This window comes from Physeter macrocephalus, chromosome 14, assembly GCF_002837175.3.
Source record: "Physeter macrocephalus isolate SW-GA chromosome 14, ASM283717v5, whole genome shotgun sequence".
In the NCBI taxonomy this organism is placed as follows: Eukaryota; Metazoa; Chordata; class Mammalia; order Artiodactyla; family Physeteridae; genus Physeter; species Physeter macrocephalus.
In genome coordinates this window covers 15,400,631-15,423,229 of record NC_041227.1, presented here as the reverse complement: position 1 = coordinate 15,423,229, position 22,599 = coordinate 15,400,631, and the positions used below count along the sequence as shown (strand labels likewise).

Here is a 22,599-nt window from a genome sequence, read left to right as displayed (position 1 = left end):
CTTACTATTTAATGCTGCAGACGTCTCCCCTCCACCCCAGTCCCCCAGAAACCCCTTACCCATCTTTTTCTCTCCCCTTCTCACAGTGTGTAATGTACTTATTCATTCTTTTTATTGTTTATGTCCCACTAAATTATCAGCTTCACAAGGGCTGACTCTTTGCTGGTGGCTCGTGGATGTAGCTCAGAGCACTTCTCACTGCTCTGCCTCTGGCCTTGGCATTCCTGACCTACCTGGAAGGCTCCTACATTTTTAAGTTTCTGCTCAAGCGCTACCCCCTCCGGGAGGCCTTTGCTGCCTGCTGCCTGCCCCTGCACTCAGCACCTGGTACGCCACAGGCTCCCTGATAACTGGAGTATTCTCTGTCCCAGAGACGGGGCCTCGAAGGCTGTGTCTGGGAGGTTGGACTTGGTGAGAGTTGAGGTGTGTTGCATTTGAGAAGAATCTTTGTGGCTGTCTTAAGGGGAAAACAATGGATGGGGGCAAGAATGCATGCAAGTAGACAGTGGGGAGGTGAGGTGATTGCTATCGTTTAGAAGAGGACTGGTCATGGCTTGGGGATACACTTTCCAATATGGTAGCCACTAGTTACACGTAGCTATTGAAATTTAAAGTAAAATGGAATAAAATGTAGTTTCTCAGTCACACCAGCCATATTTCAAGTGTTTTATGGCCCCCGTTGGGCAGTGTGGATATAAAACATTCCCGTCATTGCACAAAGTTCTCTTGGACCTCTCTGGCTTGGACTGTGCTGGTGGGATGAGAATGGGGAGTAGAGGGATATGGAAGATGTTAGAAGGTGGAACGTATGCGATCTGGGGACGGGTTGGCCGTGGGGTGTGCCAGAGGGGGGGTGTCAAGGCTAAGACTAGGCTGTTGGCCACGGCCAAAGTAGAACTTCTGGCTCAAAGCAGTGAGCGTTTTTATGGCTCTTGATTCAGGGCATCATGTCAGAAGGATTATCCACGTTCCACCAACAGCACGAGAAAGCACCCATTTTTTTTTTGGCTGCACCGCACGGCATGTGGGATCTTAGTTCCCTGACCAAGGATTGAACCCGTGCCCCGTGCAGTGGAAGCGCGGAGTTTTAACCACTGCACCACCAGGGAAGTCCCAAAAGCACCCATCTTATCGCACCCTCCTGGCAGAGTTGATTGTCTTTTGAAAAACCTTCAATTGTGTATATGCCTCTTGCCAAACCCGCCTTCACTTGGGGTCTAGCATGTGGACCGTGAGGTCTTTGTGATCAGGGAATTATATGTATATTAATGCAGATTTCAATAAAAAGAGTTATGTTTGCCATTGTGGTACGGTCTGATGCTGTTTAAATGCCTTTGGTAATATCTTCAATGAGACGGCAAATAGAAAACAGGAAAGTTAGTAATAAAAAATGAATTAGGGTGATTAGCAAAAGGTGAACCGCTTCCCTCCTCAGGCAACAGGCCGAGATGATGGAGCTTTGCAGGGCTCCTCCTGTCCAAACACCCGGCTGGATTATTGCAGCCTCTGCGGCTGGCCCTGGGGTCTGCTCGGCACATAGGACTTGGTTATTGCATTTCGTTTTGCAAAGGTCAGAGGCATCCCCTTGGAGGGACTCTGAAGGGGCTCATTCCCTGGGGTGGGCTAGAGTGGGGCCTCTGAAGAGGAGTTTCTAACTCAGGGCAGGTCAGGAACCTTCTTCTTCCAAGGCAGAGGCATCAGTGGCCTTGCTTCCCCTCCCTTCATCCTCCAAGGCCCTGGGGAATCTGTCCCTCTTTGCAACCTCTTCTCCAAAGGTGCCCTTGGAAAACCTTTCCTAGCTGTCTGGTGCTGGGGTTTGGGGTCCCTTCAAGAAGGCGGCAGAGGCAAACACTCTAATTGCCTAATGCAAACACTGGGACTGGTTCCCGGGGCATCAAAGAGAAACAGAATTCTGGTGACCGTGTAAAGTGTGTGGGACTGGAGGTCAAATCAGAAGGACACGGAGCTTCTACCTTGGTAACGTTGGAACTCACATCCACCCAGAGCATGGCACAGCTGGTGGTTGGGATGGTTATGTCTCCACTGGTCGGCTCACTTCCATCGTCGATGGCCGGGGCTGGGTAACACACGTGTTAGCTATAGGATTGCCGAAACAGATGGGCAGATTTGGTTAATACCATGTTGGTTGGATGATCCCCACAATGGGATAACTAGCTCTCTTAAGCCGGTGCTTCTCAAATTTTAACTCGCATGGCAATCATGTAAGGGCCTTGTTAAAATGCAGATTCTGATTCAGTAGATCTGGGTGGGGTCAGAGATTGTGCATTTCTTACAAGGTCCAGGTGATGCTGAGCTGCTAGTCAGTGGACCACAGTTTGAGAACTGAGGACTTTGTGTCAGGCTGAGCTCCCTAGCCCACCTTCCCGCCTCTGTCCTTCCTGAGAGGTCACTGCCAGGCTGTGTGCTGGTGCCTTGGAGGTGAATGGAGGAAGGACCACAGATAACCATCCCGGATGAAGACGGATGTGGCCTTGGGGTGTGTCAGCCTTTAGGGCGAGGACTCAATTCTGAATCATCTCTATGCTTCTTCCGGCTCTTCCCCAAGGCCTGAGTTTTCTCCCCCAGTCAGAGCTGGCAACATCCAGCTCTTTCCCTCTTATCCTTCAAGTAAAGCCCTTTCTCTCTGTCTCTCATGTTATGTAAGCTACAGTCACAACTTGGCACCTGGCACAAGATGCTGATCTCAAACATGGAAACTCTTACTGCCACGCAGGGTTGTGGGGTTAAGATGGCAGTGAGAGGTGCCAGCAGAGTGGGGGTGGGGACGGAGGAGGAGCTACTATTTATTGAATTCCTATGTGCCAGGCACTGTGTTCGGTGTCTTATGTATACTGTCTTATTTAACCCTCACAATAGCCCTTCACATTATGTATTGTTACCGTGTCACAGACACCTGACACCTGTCAGGTGATGTGTGTCAGGTGACACCTGAAGCTCAGAGAGGTTGAGAAACTTGCTTAAGGTCACTCACCTGTTAGTAGCAGAGTAGATCAGGAACCGGAATCTGTCTGCTCTGAAGTCATGATCTTTATTCTGCAGCACGTGTCCTCCCGTGTATAAAGAATCTTTAGCTTCCTTTGGGACGCCCTTTCACATACGCTCCCTGTTTAGACTCAGATCACCCCTCCTGGGGAAATCTGGCATAGGATGTGTCATTCTCACTGAAGAGACAGGCAGGCCTAGGCACAGGGGCAGTGCCCATCTTGTCCAAGCTCAAGCCAGAGTCATAGGCCAGCAGGGCTCAAACCCAGGGGCTTGACCTTCACCCCCCATCTGCTTTCCACCTCCCAAGAAGATTTTGTTGTTCTCAACTTGATGCTGTATAGATCAGACCTATGCTCTTTGACTGTGAGCGTATCATGGCCCATACTCTTTCGTTAGCTCCTGTATCAGTTATCGCTTGCTGTGTAACAAGCCACCCAAAATTAGTGCTGTAAAACAACCACCATTTTATTTGCTTATAATCTGTGGGTTGGCTGGAGGGCTTTCTGTGCTGGGCTGGCCTCTGCTGGGCTCTGTCCTGCATCTCTGGTCAGTTGACCAGTGAGCTGACAGTTTGGTGATAGAGGATGGCTTCACCCCTGTGTGTGTGTGGCACTTGGCAGGCTGCTGGCTGGGGGCTGATTGTTGGGTCAGCTCTTCCCAGAGCCTCTCATCCTCCAGCGGGCTAGCTCGGGCTTGCTCACCTGGTGCTCCGGGGTTCCCAGCGCAGCGGGAGAGCTCACCCTGGTTCACAAGAGCTTTTCAGGCCTTTGCTTGAGGCGCATTTACTGCTGTCTCGTTGGCCAGATAAAGTCACATGGCTAAGCCTGGCTTCAAGGTGTGAGGAAACAGACTCCGGCTCTTGATGAGAGGAAGTGCAACATCACAACACGGAGGGTGAGCATGCAGAAACCGGAGGACCAGTGGTCATGTTTTTAATCCACCACAGCTCCCCTCGCTCTTTCAGACCACAAACATTTATCAAGCCCCTGCTGTGCACCAGGTGCTGTGGCAGGGACTCCAGCACCAGACAGACCTAGTGTTACACTTATGTGGCCTCTAGTCTAGCAAACAAATAATCACATAACGAAACACATAATGCGAACGTGACAGGTGTGATTAGGAGAGCTGCACAAGTGCTGTGGGTAACAGGGAGGGTCAGGAAGGACTTTCTCGACCCTTAAACGGAGACCTGTAGGAAGACCAGGAGTTGCTAGGTAATAGGGACACTCCAGATAGCCAGAATAGCATGTGCAAAGGCCCCGTGGAGGGAGGGACCTGGCACATTTGAGCATCCAGTGAAGTGCCAGTTCCCTTTAAGTGTCAGCTGGTTTGGGCTGAGAAAGGAACTTATGGTTCACAGCTGTCCCCTGAGCAGCCTCCATGTGACCCAGTCTCAGGAGGGAGGTGGGGATAGACTTTTCCATGGGTGGCTCGCTCACAGGGGCAGCTGGGCTTGGCGGTCTCTGGAAGGAGGAAGAGATTGATGCTCACGTGGGCACCCAGGAAGTCCTTGAGGAAGAGCAGGGATTTGAGCATTGGAAAGGGCAAGGAGACAGTGAGAAAAGGGTCAGAAGCATAAAACTGCAGGGGCAGGGGGGTGCTGGGTTAAGTAAGGGGCTTAGATTTAGTTCTGTTGGCCAGCTCTCTTTGAACCAGGAACCGAGAATGATGTGGTCAGATCTGGGGTGGGGACATGAGTGTTGGGTCCCCTTGGGGAACTCCCTGCTTACTCCCATGAGCTGCCTTTGATGTCCCCAAGCATTTGACAGGTTCTCTCAAGGCATATCAGGAGGTACGGTTTTGGGAAAAGGCCTGAGCTCCCTGGGAGACAGAGTAATGATCATAAATGAGCCCGCACACAGTTGGAAAAGTGGGACAAGTCAGACAAACCCAGGTTTGAATCCCTGCTTCTCGCTGACCTCACCAGGAAACTCTGGGCAGGTCAGTGCCCAGCGCCAAGCCTTGGTTTTCTCATCTGAAAAGGGGGCCTGGTCCCATCCACCCTGGGTCGGGTGAGGAGGGACCAGTGGGGCTGAGTTAACGTTAGCGCCTTTGCTTCTGTGCATGAAGGCTCGTGTCTGTGTGCAGCCAAGGACAGTGCAAGGGACCTTGGTGACTACACAGTCTGAGTGCAGCAAACACTCGTCTTTACCAGGCCTGGATGTCAGGGAAGCTGTCTTTCCCAGAATAAACAGAAACCATGGCAACCAGTATACATCATGTGGGCCAGCAGCCCTTCCTGCTGCCGATGGCCAGGAGGAGGGCCTGTCACAGATGTCCCCCGGGGGTGCGGTGACCCCCCAGGGACCTTCTTGGCCCTCCCTCCCTGTCTGAGGTAGGACTGAGAAGTTCTGGAAAAATCAGTCCTGATTTTGGGTTTCTAGTCAACCTCAAATTTTATTATTTAGTTTTATTTTTCCATCTTTCCAGAAAGCATGTCTGGAATGAGATAGGTTGGAGCAAACCTCCCTGCCCTCCCCATCCCTCTGTCATCTGCAGATTGATCTCTTGGAAGGATTAGCCAGGATGATGCTGGGGGCGGGCACCAGCATGGCGGCAAAGCTACCCTAGGAGGGAGGGCAGGGCCCCAGTAGGCTCTGCCAGCCTCCCCAGATGTGCAGCGAGGTGGTGACGTTAATACCCCAGTGGACAGAGAGGCTCACCCTCACCCAGGGTTCACAGCTACTAAGTGGCAAAGCTGGGATTCGAACCTGGGTCTTCATGCTTCACAACTCATTTCCACACTGCGTGTGGCTGAATCGGGTGCTCAGTCACCGGTGTGGCAAGGCAGTGGGAGTTTATCAGCCCCCTGTGTGGGGAGCCTGTGATGCCTGCCCCTAGCACAGAGGGGTCCAGGGTGGTGGCGGAGAGGCAGCTGAGTTGGTCTTGGAGACTGGGAAGGTTTTCCAGCCCCTGTGTTTCTGCCTGGCAGCCTCTTTTTGCATCTCTGGTAGGAGAAGAAGTCAGAACTTATGCCCTGACTTCTAGAAGCATGGCCTCTTCTTGGCTGGAAGTTGGGAAAGGGGTTTTCTGGAACCCCTGGCTTCTCCCTCTGTGTCTGCGGCCATCCGGACTGGACAGTCAGAGCCAAGCTTGGGGAACCCCTTGTCTCTTGGAACCTTAGGTCCTTATCTGTAAAATGAGGGACTTGTTGACTCAGTTGACAGCCTCATGGCAGTGAGCGTGGACAACAGAGCCCAGAACCTTAGTTCCAATCCTGTCTGGGACACTTACTAGCTGTGCACATCTAGTAAGTTACCCAACCTCTCAATTCATGCCTCTGTAAGATGGGAATAATAATAGCACCTACCTAATGGGGTCATCATGAGGACCAATATTTGCAAATGCGGGAAACAGTACCTGGGACGGAGTATGTGCTATTACTAGTGTTACCTCTTGGAGTTGCTGGGAAGTTAGTGTGAATGTGGCAGGACCTGTCGTGCTCGGCAGGAAGCAGATGCTCAGACACTGTTAGCTTTTTGATTGAGGAGAGGAGGCAGGAGATGGGGGGTCAGTGTGGAGGGTACCCGGGTAGACAGACCCCTGGGCTGGCTTTGGGACCTTGGAACACCCACTTAACCACTCCGTGTCTGGCTTTTGGTCATTCATTCACAAGAACACACACGAAGATATAAAAGTATAGGTAATCCATTAAAAAATTAGAGCCAAGGAAAATATAACATAGAACAAATTCCAGGTGGAAAATGAAAACAGATATGTTGGCCTTGGGCTCTATAGTTATTGAAATTGGCCTGCACATCTGGTTGTGGGCTTCCTGGTGGACAAGTGAAAAGGGAAATAGATTTACTCCAGGATTTCTTTATCCAAATGGAAGATGCTTGGCAGCTCCTCATGGGAAGCACAGCCTTAACTGGTATTTGGAACTAAAAGAAATCCCTCCCTCTCACCAGCTTCATGGATGTTCTCAGAGCTCAGTTTCCCCAAATGTAAAATGGGGGGATGAGACCCTGCTCCTCTGTCTGCCTGGCTGATTGTGGGCATATGTATCTGTGCATTCCTGGCGTGTAGTGGGCACCCAGAGGGCATAGTTCCCAGCCCTCTGCCCCATCATAGCTGGCGCCTGTCAATTTTTGGGCAAAAGTTTAAGTCAGCACAGAGTCAGGCCAAACAAAACCAGCTGTGCTCAGAGTGCAGTTCTGCTGTCAGAACCCAGTCAGGGGGAAGGTTGTGTGTACGGGGAGTGGAAGCTGTTTAATAATAGGACATATGCCAAGGCCAATGGGCACTTTGACAAAATGAGGCTGGCACGTGGCGTGGTGCATAAGCCCCGCAGGTGAGCACACACGGTGGGGTTGGAGGACCGGCAAGGACCCATTTGGTGAGACCGGCTGTGCAATCAGACGTGAGCTGGAGTTCAAATGCTGGGAGGGCTGTGAGGAGGGAGAGAGGGAAGCGGGAGGCAGTTGCAGAGGATGGAGGGAGGCAGGGCGACGTGGCCCCTTGGTGATCAGCGTTTCCAGCGAGGAAGCACATGGGGTGAAGCAACCACGACATCCCAGTGAGCTTGAGGATCCAGACAGGGCACCTTAGAGGTGCAAATGGCTTCAGTCACTCCCCTGGGGCGAGATTGGTTTCATCTCGAAGAAGCTTTGTAGCTTCTCAGCACTTCCAGGTGCTGATGGCGGCATCACAATATTGTGAAATTAAGCAGCGAAGCCGACTTCGTTACCAGCTTACCTGGTGAGGGAGCAGCCACCTTAGTTAGCACTGATGGTTGGGTATGACAGAGCTAAAATTGAGCTTGGCAATTACTACTCGTGAGAGGTTCTCGGTGCTGTGAAAAGAAGGTTCCATGGAAATCAACATCAACCCTGGTAATCACAGGGCTAAAAATTAGTCAGTTACTATTCAGGTTGCTCTGTCAGCATACGCACTGGGGTGATGCAGGGGAAGGGGGATGGAAACTTGGGTTTTGACTGTCTTGGGTTACCTTGTGTTCACCTGTACCGGATTCGTTTTTTACATTAGTTCCAGGACAAAGGTTTGAGAGACCCCGTGTTAATGTCGTGGTGCTGGGTGGCCGTTTGAATGATGGGTCGTTTTAAAGTCCTGTTCTTTTTATTTGCATGAACTCACACCTCTTTCTCAGCTTTCCAGTTTTCTCTACACTTGTGAAGGGGTTTTCCTAACAGGTCCTTGCCTCTCCTTGGGATGTTGCACGTGACGCGCTTAGATTTTGTTGACTCCTAGTCTTAGAGGGGGTTATTGAAGGCTATTACTGAAGGTTTCTGAGCCCTTCGTGGAATTATTTTTATTAAGCTTTGGCTAGAGCATTTCAACAACCTCAGAATAATGTCCCCATGTTGCAGATAAAGACAGTGAGGGGCTGGTGTGTGCTTGGCTGAGAGAGTCAGATGGAAAGGAAAGGCTTGTACAGATTCAGTTCTCAGTTGACTTGGGATGTGGGCCCTGACTCTCAGGAACGGGAAGATGGCAGTTGAGGTCAACTCATTGCTTTGAACCTCAGTTTCCTCGTCTGTAAAATGGGAACTTGGGCTAGGCAGGTGGGAGGCTTCAATGAGATAAGGCAGGTCCAGTAGGACCTCAGCACAGGTGGCTGTTGTTATTAACAGTGATATTTATTGTCCACCTCTTTTGAGCCAGGAACCGGACTGGACCCTTTCCATAGGAGACCACTGCTTTGTACAGAGATCCTGCAAGGAATTCTTAAGGAGATACAGGCTCAGAGAGGGTTTAATTTTGTCCAGGTCCTCTCAGCGAGTAAGGGGCAGGGCCGGGATTCAAACTCAGGCAGTCTGGCCCCCAGAGCCTGGCAGTTGTCCCTGGCCCCATTGTGGGAACACTTGGCCATCAAAAAAAACAAGGCAGCCTGGATGAGCTGCCTGGAGGGCTGAGAAGAGAGAAGCATTAGAACAGAAATACCTTTTCCAAAAGGCTACAGCCCTTCCACAGGAAGCTGAGTCATCTCTCTTTGTTTTGAACCATAACCATCGAGCTGCCTCCAAATTCGAAAAATAAAAATAAAGCTAAAAAATGCTGAGTTCTGTCAAGGTGCAGGGGCCCCTCCCTGGCTCTACCCCAGGGGGAGCTGAGCGGAGGGTCTGTAGAGCTGGGACCCCCGCCACCCCATGCTGCTTGGCCAAGTACTCAGTGCAAAAGGGAAGAGCCCTCCTTCTGGAATCCACACTCTGCAGGTTCACCTGCAGGCAGCTGCAGGTGCAGGTACCCAGCCTGCCAGGTGGACGCTCCTGCCCCGGCCCCGTGTGCCCCGTGGGGCTGGGACTCTCACGGTGAGTCAGTCACGTTGGGACGCTGCTCTGTCACTGCACACTGAGGACAACATGGTTACACCCCGGAATTCCTCCTTCCAGTGCATCCAGAATCTTCTGTCCTCAGACTCAGCCTCCCTTCCCCCCCGCACATGGTGGAGTTCAGTAAGTGTTTGATGGAGAATGTGGGGACTTCCTGCATTTGTCCTGTGTTGTCCCATCTCTAACATGCTTTTCCTCCCTTCTCTGTTCACCCAAACTCTGCCCCTCCTTCGAATCCCAGCTCAAATGACACGTTTTCTGTGAAGTCCTCGCTCAGCCGATGACCCTGGGGCCCTTAGCTGTGAGCACCGTCTTCCTTCCATCACACTGTCTCACTACATGCATGAGCTGGGATGTCTTTTGAGGACACGGACAGTGTCCTGCTCACACATTGCCCTGGTGTCGGGAACCCCGCCCTGCATGGCGTGGGAAGTAGACAGAAGGAACAGAAGATTATTGGTGAGTGAATGAATAAATAAATGATAATTGAAGGAGTTTTGCCTTCACACTGTCCGTGTGCCAATCAGTTACACCTTTTATCAGCATCTCTGCTTTCCAGTGAGCGAGTTTAACATCCAACAAACAGCAGGAGCTTCTTTCCATAGCAGTAAATGCTGATCATTTCATAGGCGCCTAGTATTCCACTGTACAGAGACCTGTGATTTATTTAACCAATCCCCTCTCAGTGGATTTTGTTGTCATTTCCATGTTCTCATAAATAATGTTGCAGTGAAGAAATAAACATCCTTGTTCATACAGATTTGGGCCTAGAAAATCCTTTCCCATCTTAAGCTTATATGAGTATTCATGGATGGTTTCTTCCTGCACCCTTCCAGCTTTGTGTGTGTACGTTTCCAAATCTTCAGTATGTCTGAAATTTTCATCCCTTTCTATCACAGTGCAAAACCTGCATCTCCCTTTCCTTCAGACAAACTTCATGTGCTTGGATCTTGGCCTTGTATCTACAGATTGTGTGTACTTTCTATTTGTTGAGCACCTACTGTGAGTCAGTTCCTGGGCTAGGAGCTGGGACCCAGAGCTGAACAAGACAGATGGTCCCGGCCATCAAGGAGCTCACAGCCTAGGGAGGAAGATGAACAATAAACATAGCAATAAAAACCATCAAAACAAGCAACCAGAAGCCATCGGCTGGAGGAGCGTGCTACAAAGAAAATAATTCAGGGGTGGGTGAGTCAGTGGACCTCCTCTCTGGGGAGGAAGGAGAGCTTGAGCAGGATGCAAGGGTTTTGTGAAGATCTGGGCAAAGGCATTTTATGCAGAGGGAACAGCATGAGAAAGGTGCAGAGGCACAAGCAAGACTTCTTCCTGTCTGGAGCCTTTTCTTTCTTTCTTTTTTTTAAATTAATTTTTTTTTTTTTTTTTGGCTGCGCTGCACAGCATGCGGGATCTTAGTTCCCTGATCAGGGATCGAACCCATTTTCCCTGCAGTGGAAGCACAAAGTCCTAACCACTGGACTGTCAGGGAATTCCCTTTGGAGCCTTTTCTAATCCCCTCAATCCTTCCTCATACTGTCATGCTGGGCAGCAACCCCCTTTATCATGTGGCATTTGCCGTTCCCCAGGCCTTTCTCTCTGTCACTTAGTTTATTATTGTTATAAGTGGGGCAACCCCCCCAGAACTCCTCTCACTTAGTTCTAGATGCCCTCAGCTCTCTGATGATTCCTCAGCAGCCTCTGATGTTTCTGAAATGTCCAAAAGATTAAAATTGGCTTAATAGCACCCAGCATAGTACATGGTACTTAACAGGTACTATCATCCCCATTTTACAGATGAAGAAACTGAGGCTCAGGGAAGTTAACTGTTCCAGCAGGCAGAGCAAGAATTCAAACTCAGTTCTGTCTTATTCCAAAGTCCACCTTCTTCACGGAGCCCTAATTTAGCTGGATTTGTGTGAAAGCTAATGAGACTGCCAGGGGAGCCATAGAGCTTCGGGCCAGCACTGTCCCAGACCTGATCCAGCCTTGTGGTGGGTGACCTTGGCCCTTGGCTTACTGGCTTCAGAGGAGTGGGAAAGGAACCAGGGAGGCTCTTATGTTTTTGTTTTAAACTACAAATGTAGTACATGCTTGTGGAAAAGAAAAAAAAAATGAAACAAGAAAGAAAAAAGCAGCAGCTGAAAATACCTCCTTCTCCTATTCCCAAGGGTAACCACTATTAACAGTTTGGCATCTTTTACAGTGCATATCCAAACACACACATAATAATGGTTTTTATAAAAATAGGATCATGTCCTTGACTTGCTCCCAGCCGGTTCTAAGTCAGCACCTACAGACCTTCCTCATTCTATCATATTCCACAGAACGGATATACTTCAGTCGATTCAGCCTGACCCCGTTTTAGACATTTCGCTTGCCTCTAATTCTTCTCTGTAACGAGCAACATCAGTGAGCATGCATGGTGCGTGCAGGTACCAATATTTCTGCAGGATGGATGCTCAGAAGTCTAATTGCCAAATGAAATGACACGCAGGTTTCACACAGGTGCTGCCAAAGTGCCTTCCTAAAGCCCTTCCAGTCCAACACCCGCTCCCAGGGCAGTGGGGAAGGCCCTTAAGCCACAAATAACGCAGAGCTGAGCTGCCTCCCCTTCTGCGCCCTGAGACCTGGCGTGGAGACCGCCGCCAGGAGCTCTGAACACACAGGCCCAAATTGGGATAGAAGATGGATTTTGATAAAAGAGGTTAAATAACAGGTTTTTCCATTTCACCTTATAGGAATGGGATGGGGGGTTGGGGTACCGGGCCTCCAGCCAATAGAGGACCAAGAGTTGTCAGGAGGGCTTATAAAGCTTGCTATTTCTGGCATTTTTTCTCTTTCTCTGCTGATTATGCAGCAGAATCTCACAGAGGCTGTCGCGGGTGCGTTCTCTCACTGCTGGGGCTTCTGTGGAATGAGACTCGGGTTCCTTCTACTTACAAGACGCTGGTGCATTGCAGGTGGGTTTCAGCAGAAGGTAAGCAGCGGGTGCTCTCTGCCTCCTGGGGTGGAAGTGGTCAGGCTGGCGCTGCTGCGGGGTGAAGACAGACAATGTCTGTGTGGGGGCAGGCAGGGACCCGGACAGGTGTCTGTCACATTGTAGAATGAAGATACTTTGGAAGGTCCAGGAGGCCTGCAGTTGGCAGCTCCTTCTTGAAAAGAAATTCTGGAAGTGGCTGGTACCAGCCCCTGAAGAGCAGGTCTTGGTGTCCAGATGCTCAGGAAGCATTTGTTCGCTCATTCGTACATCCATTTAACACGCCCTGCAGTGGGCCTGACCAGGTGTGATGTGTGTGGGGGGGTCTGGCTAACTCAGATTGAAACAAGGATGGAGCTGGCCCATGGCATGGTAGGAGCCCAGAAGATACCTGGTATGAGGGGTGGGAAGGGCCTTTCAAGGCAGGAGGGGTGAGAAGTAGCTGGGGACATCACCAGGAACAAAGTTTGAGCTGCCTCTTCCATTGGATTTTGGAGTTTGTGGAATCAAAAATTCCTCCCCGATTGGCGAGTGCCACCTTTTCCTTTTCTCCATTAATGATATTGAAAAGATAACCAGTTGGGATCTCCAGTTGCCCTCCTTTTGTAGAAGAAAGGACAGGAAAAATGAGAAAGGACATTGTCACAGATTTAAGGGCAAACACACGCATTATAGGTGACAGGGATTTTGAATGCAGAAACACAACATTCATGGCATTTTCCCGCCATCCCTGGGGAGACAGTCTTTGTGATGGGAGTTGGCTGAGTTGGGGGTGGGGCTTGTTACAGTTGACAGGGCTGCACCCAACTGAGCCAAGAGAGAGTGGGAGGCCTGACCTCTTCTGGCGCCGATTCAGCACCGTCATAGTCATTGTTGCAAATCTGGCTGCGTGCACGTGTGTCCCAGAAATGGAAGGCATGCCACTCTCTCAGGCCTGCTTTCCCTGGCTCGGAATATCCCATGTCAAGTGAGAGAGACCAAGAAACAGGAGCTTCTGTGCCCCTGTGTGATCTCCACTTTCTGCACACTGGGTCTAAAAGCAGGCAGTCACAGGCCCCCAGTCTGCTGGGAAGGCTTTGGAGCCAGCCAGCCATTGAGGAAATAGCTATTGAGTGCCCGCTGTGTACCAGGGGCTGGGTTAGGTACTGGTTGCACATCTCAGCTCTGACTCAAATACAATCTGTGACATTGGGCAAGCTTTTTGAGCCTGGCAAGTCTCAGTCTCCTCATCCATAAAATGGGGACACTGATACCTGCTTTTCTGTATGGTGATGATTTTGTGCGTGCGTGCGTGTGTGTGTGTGTGTGTGTGTGTGTGTGTGTGTGTGAGCATATCTGTGTATGACCTGGCGAGCTCTCCCCTTGTGCTTGTAGCCAGAGGCTCTGTGTTCTGGTTCTCTTCTTAGGGAGCTTGAATGCACGGCCTCAGTCTGCTTTGCAGCCCTGACTGATATGAATTTCTCTGTCTCTGGTCACATCCATGGGCTCTTGACAGGGAGAGGAGTAAATGACAGGGGCTTACTCGCTGTCTTGAAACAGACCTAACTCTAATTTTTAACACTTCCTGAGCAGCTTACTGAATACCAGTCACCAGCGTTGTATAATACAACTGGAATCTCAAGACAAAAGCCAGCTAGTAAACCAGTGTTTGCTGAGAGCCCTGGGTCAGGGAGAAAGGCCTTGGAAGAGAGGAGGGAGTGGTCTTGGAAGGGAGGGTGTGGCTGGAGTATCACCACCCCCAGCCCCATCCCCGCACATCTCCCGAACCTGGAGATCAGAAGCTGAACCCAGGTTTAAGACTTGGCTTTGAGTCCTGGCTCTACTCTGCTCTCGCTGTGTGATCTCCGGCAGGTCACCTTACCTCTCTGAGCCAGAGTTTCCTCTCCTACAACATGATGGATTGTTGGGAGGATTAAACAAGATCTATCAAGCACTTTGTTGGTGCTCAGTAAATAAAAAATACTCATCTCTCTTGAGGAAGGGACCCTGCAGAGCCTTTGACAGGGTGTGGCACACAGCAGGCACCCACTGAATATTTACAGAAAGAAGGAAGGTGCCCAGGGAGTGGGAAACCGCAGTTGCAAGTATGTACCCTGCTATTGTAATTGCTTTGTGATCTAGGGCAAGTTCTTCACCTTTTTTGGTCTCTGATTTCCTTCAGAGAAATAATTCAGGCTGGTCCCAGCAGCCCCTACTGTTTTACTCCTTGTTGGAAATCAAGGTTGTGTGGGGACCCTCCAGAGGAGGATGAACTGCATGTTTGAAATTAATTTCTTTCCCATCGTTAGGGGCACCCATAACGATTCTTTCCCCGCTGCCTCGCGCATCCACAAACCAGTAATTAATGAAATTGGGAGCAGAAGCAGGGATGCAGGGTTTCCCGAGGAGGCGGCTTGGGCACAGCTGGGCTGTCCCTGTGGCACCCACTGTGATTGCCTCGGGCCTGAGGGCCGCCCAGGGGTCGCCATCTCTGTCTAGCCAGGAGGCCTGGCAAATGTTCCCATGTGTGAACAACAGCAAACGAAGTCCTGAGCTATCATAGACGGGGAGTGGATTCCCCAGCTTCTCCCAGACCCTGCGGTGACATTTTCCAGGGAGGGTGTGAGGGCTCCCCCGCTGTCGGGTGTCTGTGGAGATGGGCATTGGAATGGGAATTGGGGGCCTGGGTGGGCAGGCTTCGCTCTCGTGATTTCTGGCCATGAGACTTGCGGCAACATTCTTACCTTCTGCGGGTCTTAACTTGCTATGCAGAGCAGTTGGGGCCAGGGGAACGGATGCCCCTTAAGGATGAGGGAATAGTGTAGAAAGGCAGCTTTGATTTGCATGTCCTCACCCCAGAGTGTTCATCTGAAGGAGACGGTGGCTCTAAATGGTCCTTATCTCGGTTCACGTGCCCCCAGCCCCAGACTTGCCCTCCCCCATCACGCCCATCTTGGTAAACATGATGACTGTCCACTCCTTGGCTTAAGTCATCCCTGATCCCTCTCTCTGCCGTACTCCCTGCTGGCTGTGTCTTCAACCACGTCTCCCTGCTTCACTCTTACTTGTGGTTGGGTGACACTGGAGCCGCTACCCAGGCCTCCCTGCCTCCGCCTTCCCTCTTAGAGTCTGCTCTGCTCACAGCCCCCAGCGGGATCTCCAGGAACCAATCCCCTGCTTGAAGCCTTGGTCACTTGTACCCACTGGATCTGTTTCAAAATCCTTCATATGCCTGCTTGGGGGCGGGGGGCACCTCTCGGATCTCAGGTTTTGCAGTCAGAGCTAGCCTCTGTCTCCTCCCTCCTGGGCCGAATCACTGCCCTCCTGCTGCCTAAAGCCCCTCCCCTGCTAACCAAACTATCATGCTTCTCGGTTTTGTACACCCAGACCCTTTTGTCCAGAATATGTTTTCTCTGCCCCTCGAGCTGCTGCTTATTCTTGCAGACAGAGTTGTGGCATCACTGCTTTCTAGAAGCCTTCTCTGATTGCCACCTCATCCCACCCCCAACAGACTGAGCCAGGGGCCCCTTCTCTGTGCCCTTCCCATCGGTGCTGTGATGCTCGGAGGGGACTGAAGCCATGTATGATGCACCTTTATCCTCATGCCTTCTGGAAGGCTGGATAGCACAGACTATCTGCTTGGGAAACATTACTTTAGATAGTAAATGCGAAGAATCCTTTGCAAATTAACAGCCTTCAGACCTAGACTGACTGGATCAGACTCCTCAGCCTGTGGTTTGATTTGGCTGTGTGACCTCGGAAAGCCCCAACCTCTCTGAGCTTGGAGGGTCAAGAGGATTGACAAGATGACACCTATAACAAATTCCCTCTTCTTTCCCACTTGCTGGACAGTAAATGTCCCCAAAGGCACTTGGAACATTTCAATGGCCACTCCCCATTTCTCCGAGCAGAGCAAACCTAAGGAGGGTCCAGGCCCAGAGCAGCCCCCAATCCCGTACACAGAGGAGCCCTGCATCGAACCCCAAACAGGAGCAAACAGTAGCAGCCATCGGGGCCAACCTGAGATGCAGAAGCCACAGGAAGAAGCCGCAGGCCGAGCGGATGTCAGCTGCTCTGGGGCCCCATGTGGTTCCTCGGATGTGCCGAGCTATGCAGCCCTCACGCCTGCCCTTGCCCGCTCCTCTAACCACAGCATCAGATAAAGCAGGCGGAAAAAGTGCTGCCTTCCTCTCTCTGGGGAGGGATAATCTCAGTGCCATCTGTGGGGTACACTCTATCCCCTGTTACCTCTCTGGATGCTCCTCCTCTCCCCCCACCTTAGTGGTCCCCACCGGCACACTCCCACCTTAGGGCCTTTGCACGGGCTATTTCTCCCCCACCTCCCTGCCCGGCTCACTCCCTCACCTCCTTCCAGTCTTTGCTCGACTATCACTTTCTCAGGCCCACCGTGACCACCCTGTTTAAACTCGCATACCTTCCACCTCACCACTCCTGATTCATCTCACCTGCCCGACCTTTTCTTCCTTCCATAGAAGACTTAGAACCGTCCAACATACTAAGTAAATGACTTACTACGTTTATCGTTTATTTTCTGTCTCCAATGCAAAAGGGAAGCTCCGAGGATATTTGGTCACTGCTGTGTCTCAGAGGCCTGGAATAGTGTCTGGCACCAAGCACATACTCAATAAATATTCCTTCAGGAAGTGGATGCATGAGAGAGGGGATAAGAACCAGCCCAGCAATGAGAAGAGGGTCAGGATGGGTATTTTGGATTCTTGTTCCATGTATATGCACACACGCCCTCAGCCACTTTTTGAGCCTCTCAGTGTTTGGGACAGGGCTGGCCCGGGGTAAGTGCTCATCAATGGTTGTAGGAAGGAGGGGGAGACCAAGTAATGACAGTGGAACGGAGACCTTGGCATATTCTGCGAATTGTTGAGTTGGCAGGAGAGTAGAGGTCCAGTGGGAGATGGTGAGGGATGGCACTGGAGAAATCAGGAGCCAGGCCAAGCAGGACCTCAGGACCAAGGGGAAGAGGTGAGTCTTTATCCTGAGCACTGTGGGAAGCCTTTAAGGGATTTTGAGCGGAGGAGTGACTTGTGTATGGATGATTTAGGACTGGGTTCTCCTGGTTTGTGGTTAGGTGGGAAAACCCAGGCTTTGCTCTTCTACTTTCCAAGAGTCAGCTGTCTTCCAGACAGCCCTTGGTTATGCTTTTCACAAGGTTTCTTATGAACCCATTGTATAGATGAGCAAACTGAGACTCAGAGAATGGAGTCTTATGGAATCCGTTTTCCATGTGGCAGCCTGAGTCATCTTTTAAAATAGAAATCAGAGCATGTTGCTTCTCGGCAAAAACTCTCCAGTGGCTTCCCATTTGAGATAAAATCCAAGTCCCCACCATGACCCCAGGGCCCCACATGCTTTGGCCCCTGCCGACTGCTCTGATCTCATCCTTGCTCCTGCCCCTCTGCTTACCGTGTTCCAGCCACATTATGCCTCCCCTCATGGCCAGAGCTTTCTGCCGGCTGACCCCAGGGACTTTGCACTTGCTGCACCCCCCCCCCCACTTATTTCCTGGCAGGGTCCTTCTCCTCCTTCAGGGCTGTGTTCCAGCCACATTATGCCTCCCCTCATGGCCAGAGCTTTCTGCCGGCTGACCCCAGGGACTTTGCACTTGCTGCACCCCCCCCCCCCCACTTATTACGTGGCAGGCTCCTTCTCCTCCTTCAGGGCTCCCTCAGTTAAACTGTCACCTCGGGAGAGAGACCTTTTCAAGAGACCTTTTCAAGTACTCTGTGTTTCTCTCCATCTTCTATCTCTGCACTCTGTTTGCTTCACAGCATTTGTCACAATCATAGACACTTTTGTGTGTTAGTTTGTCACCTGCCTCCGCCAGGGGACTCTGAGGCCTTCGGGGGCTAGGACCATGTCTGTGGTAGATTCAGGGAGCTCTGGGCCTGTGGGGACGGCTGATGCTCTCAGGCCTGCCTGAGGAGACAGACACCTTGCAGGGACCCAATTCCTGTTGCACCTGGTCTTGACCCGCTCCTAGTGCTGCCCGCATTCCCTGTAATGGTAAATGCTCTGCCTGGCATTTCGGCAGCCTGGTGGATCCATGTGTACCTGTGGAAAGATGTCAGCTGAGTCATCTAATAGCTGTGAGACCTTGGGCAGTTTCCTTTGTTTCTGAGCCTCAGTTTCCTCATTTGTAAAATGGGCATACAGAGGGACAGTGTCCCAACAAGGGCCTAGCGCATGTGTGCCCAGTGCTTGATTCAGTTCTAAACTCCCTTATCTGAAACCCAAAAGGCTCTGCAACCAGCAGTTATCTTGTAAATATGCTGCAAACTCATTCGGCCCCCAAGCCTGATCTAAACTAGCAGATATAAGTTTCACTTAGCCCTCTTGTGTGAACATTCATAGGATTCACTGTAGAAATATGAATGTGTTTTAACTGCAGGTGTTGTCCCAGACCCCGCAGAGGCTACTACCTAATTTGTGGAATCTTCACTTTCTCACTTTTATGAAATCCAAACAGATTCTGAATTCTGAAACTCCCTGGGTTCTGGCTAAGGGGCTGTGGACCTGGGTGTGTGAGTTGCGCTGAAGACCCTCCTGGGGTCTGGGAGGGTCCACAGGGGCCTTTGACAGCCGTGACAGAGCCAGAAACCTCGTTTCTTCTTGGTTTCTTAGCAGCCAGTGTCTTTTTAGTCACCTGGGGTTAAGTTGGGTTTTGTTGGCTGAGGGGCCAAGGTTAAGGCTTGGGCAGGGTAAGCTCCGGTGCTCAAGCATTTCTGGTTTGAATTTAAAAGGGGAAATTTTTTTTTTTCTTATGAATCATCAGAAAAAGAAATCAGAAGGAAGTGTGTGACCAAGGAGAGGAAATTAGGGTTTGCAAACTGTGTGAGTCACCCCCTTTTTGACTCTTAGGTGATCCCTTGCTCTTGGCAGTTTTCATTCATCTCTGAGACTTTTAGTTCCGAATTTTGGAAAATATAGTGGAGACTGTCGTGGTTTTATTCTGGCTTCAACCCTGCTTCCCTTTCTAACCATCAATATAAATTTCTATTTTTGAATCACTGCCACACTCTTTTACTTATTATTGCTTTAGCAAGTGTTTCTTCCCTGCTCAGAGTCCTGCTTCTGGGCTCCACCCCTGGATCATCACAGAAGCTTCTGCCTGGCTTCCTAGACAGGCTCCAGTCTTACTTTCCCCCATCCATTCTTCACCTGAAGCTAAGAAGCCAGTTTCTAAAATGCAGCCCACAATCTGGGTTTCGGTCTCAACCCTCCACCCCCACCGTGTGTAGCCCTGAAAAGCCCCATCGTGATAAGGTCCTATTTGCCTTTGCAACTCAGCTCTCACTGCCTCCCCTAAGTAAGTGGGTCCTCCTCTCCAGCCCTCTGTCCTTGGCAAATGCTGTTCCCACCAGCCTTACTGTCCTGTCCATCTGGTGCCTTCTCCCTCACCTGGCTAATTCTGCTCAGCCTGCAGGTAGATTGGCTTAGAAGCCACCTCCTCTGAGAAGTCTCTAGGCTCCCATGAACTCTGGCTCCCAGTGCACTTATCACCCACTTATAATTCCTGGTCCTGTCCTCTTCACTGCACCAGATGCTCAGGAGGACAAAGACTGTATCTTGTCCATCACTGGTACCATCCCCAGCACTCGGAACAGAAAGCTACTTCAAGCAAGAGTGGGTGGACTCGAGACAAATGGGCAGTGTGGTGAGGGGGTGACTCTTGAGGCAGCAGGCAGGGGTCTTGGGTACTCATCTACCCTGCTTCTGGCTGGCTATCTGCCTGGTGGTGGCTGCCATATTCCTTTCCAGAAGGCTGGAAACTGTTTTCCATGTCAGCAATGGTGGGAAGTATCCCAGTTTCATTATAGTTGGTGTGTTTCATGTACATTTCTTCCATTTCCATAGACTCAAGGGTACATTTTTTCCTATGTATTTGTCTCTCGGTAGATTGCCTCCTGTGTGACTTTCCTGTTTGTGTCCTGTGTCTTTTCGTCTGTCGGCATCTTGCTCTCTTTAATTTGACTGAGCCGTTTCTGCATCGTATTTATTAACTGTCTCATAGTTAGTGCTGATATTTTCTTAGTCCGATGTCCTTTTCATTTTGGTTTTATTATGCTTCCTTCTACAGAAGATATTAATGCGTATATATTTGAATCTGTCAATCTCCCTTCCTCCGTGATTGCTTCAAGGGCTGAGGAAGTTATCCTGCCGCCAGAGATCTGATAAACATTCTGCTCTGTTTTCTGATATTTCCCTATAACATGACTTTTTAGACTTAACTCTTGAATCTGTTTAGAGTATATTTTGGTAGGTGGCTTGCAATGGGTATCTAGTCCAGTGTTCCTAAGTAGGAACAGGATAACCCTGTTATCCCCATTCTGTTTATGAAATAATTGGTCTTTGTCTCTTTGTTTCCGAAAGGAGAGACAAAATAGAGTAGTTGTTATGGGCAGGAGCTTGCAGAGTTAAGATTCTGGCTTTGCCACTTTCTAGCCGTGTAAGCTTTGAGCATGCTGGTTACATCGAGCTTTTCTTCTCTGTAAAAGGGGGTCGTAGCATCTCCCTTGTAGGCTCATTGCAAAGATTGAGTCTTAAGTAAATCACATCACGTGAATGCCTGGCGTAGAGTAAGTGCCCTCCTTAACCATAATGTGTTTCCGTACAGAGTTGGGTCTAATTATCTACCTTCTCTTCTGTTTCATTGATTTAAAGTTCTCCTTTGACATCCCTGCCCCACTACTTTAATTATTTAACTGTTGCTTCACAGAATGTTTTATCTCTGGCCAAACTAGATGACACCTCCCCAATTACTCTTCTGTTAGGAATATTGCTTCAAACTCTCACTGTTGTTTTTCAGCGAATATTGAGTCTTCCCGTGCACTCTGCACTATAGCCCACTTCACACCTACACACACACACACCAGTTTTCTCATCCAGCTGCCTCGCCTCCCAGCTCTCTGATCACTCTGGCCCCTCTACCTGGCAGGTGTGTATCAACTGTCTCACCTGGCCTATCTCTACTTAATGCCTCATCACCCCAGCTGTCATTGGTGCTGGTGTCTGTACTGCCTCTGGACCCCAAGCTTCCCTGGGGATCGTTTCTGTGTCCCTGGTACCTTCAGAGCCTGGCACATGGCCAGTTACATCATAGATTCTCAGATCAGGGATTGGGAAAGGCGGGGATGCTGCCACCATCTTGGATTTTGAGTGTAACTGGTCTTTGTTATCTTCTGGAGGCACAGGCTCGGGGACCCCAGTACTGTGGTGGTTTTAACCGTTGGCATGCTGTGGCCAGTCACTGGGGGCTGTCTACCAGCCCTGGCCTCCATTTCCCGAGTGGGATAATGGGAAGGAGTCTAAGAGCCTATCACCCTGAGGTTCTATAATTTATCTTAAACTGGGTGGCTTGGCAGTGAAGATGAATTTGAAGAACTCATTGGCATGTGCTCTGCCTTGGAGTGGGGTTTGCTCTCTCTCTCTCTCTCTCTCTCTCTCTCTCTCTCTCTGTGTGTGTGTGTGTGTGTGTGTGTGTGTGTGTGTGTGTCCGGGAAGAAGGTCCAGACCCAGAGGTCCTAACTGCCCTCCTGGCTTCTGTGCTGCAGGGTCCCCAGGGAGAGCCCAGACCTAGGGCGTTGGGCTTCCGTAGTGAAGAACAGAGGAGTGGACCACAGCCTAGGCAAATGGCAGGGGCAATAGGGGAATCCAGCCTCTCTAGGGCACCTCGGTGTGCCCGCACACTGACAGGAGGCACGCACAGCCCTGCCGGTCCCATTCCCATTTTCCAGGAGAGGCATCTGAGAACCAGAGAGGTGAGGTTCCTGTCCCAGCCACATGGCCACACAGCCACACAGCAGCTAAGTGCAGAGCCTAGGCTTCCAAAACTGGTCTGCTCCAGTGTTCTCTCAGCTCCCAAGTCCAAGGGCTGATTTCAATATAGCGCTAAAAAATATGGTAGCAGTGTTTACAAATATCATTTCCTGTGTTATCTGGTACCAACAGAAGGAGGTGAACTTGGTACTTTGTCTATGTTAGGTTTTGGGGTTAGAGGCATAAGTGTCAAGTTCAGGTGACCTAGAAAACCTTTCTAGGTCAAATTACGATTTCAAAAGATTTTTTTTTCTTTTCCTTTCTTTCTCTTTTTTTTTTTTAACCGCCCCACGATTGAACGCTGTCGTTGACATATTTCCCTTCCAACAATACCAGCCCTTTGTGGCATGATTGAGGGCTTGTTTTGTAGCACTGGGGAGAAAATATCTTCCAAATCATCTGCTTCTCATTGTCTCAGTCACACTCACTCCCCCAAGCCACAGTCCCCACAATGTACACTCATGTGGCTTTTAGTTAATTGTCTTTGGCAAGGAT

The 22,599-nt window shown here is 50.3% G+C and overlaps 1 protein-coding gene across 5 annotated transcripts in view; it reads left to right on the top strand.

The window, feature by feature from the left end:
* The window catches only part of TOX2 (TOX high mobility group box family member 2), a 136,290-nt gene that overhangs the window by 17,613 nt on the left and 96,078 nt on the right, over positions 1 to 22,599 (top strand). The window contains exon 1 of one of the 5 annotated variants that reach the window (XM_028499812.1): positions 12,148 to 12,273. The exons of 3 other annotated variants lie outside the window; for them this stretch is intronic. In XM_028499812.1, coding sequence (XP_028355613.1) covers positions 12,148 to 12,273 — 126 coding nt within the window. Of the gene's footprint in view, positions 1 to 12,147; positions 12,274 to 22,599 lie in introns of those variants that run through there. One more of the 5 variants, XM_007123024.3, reaches the window with a different exon arrangement.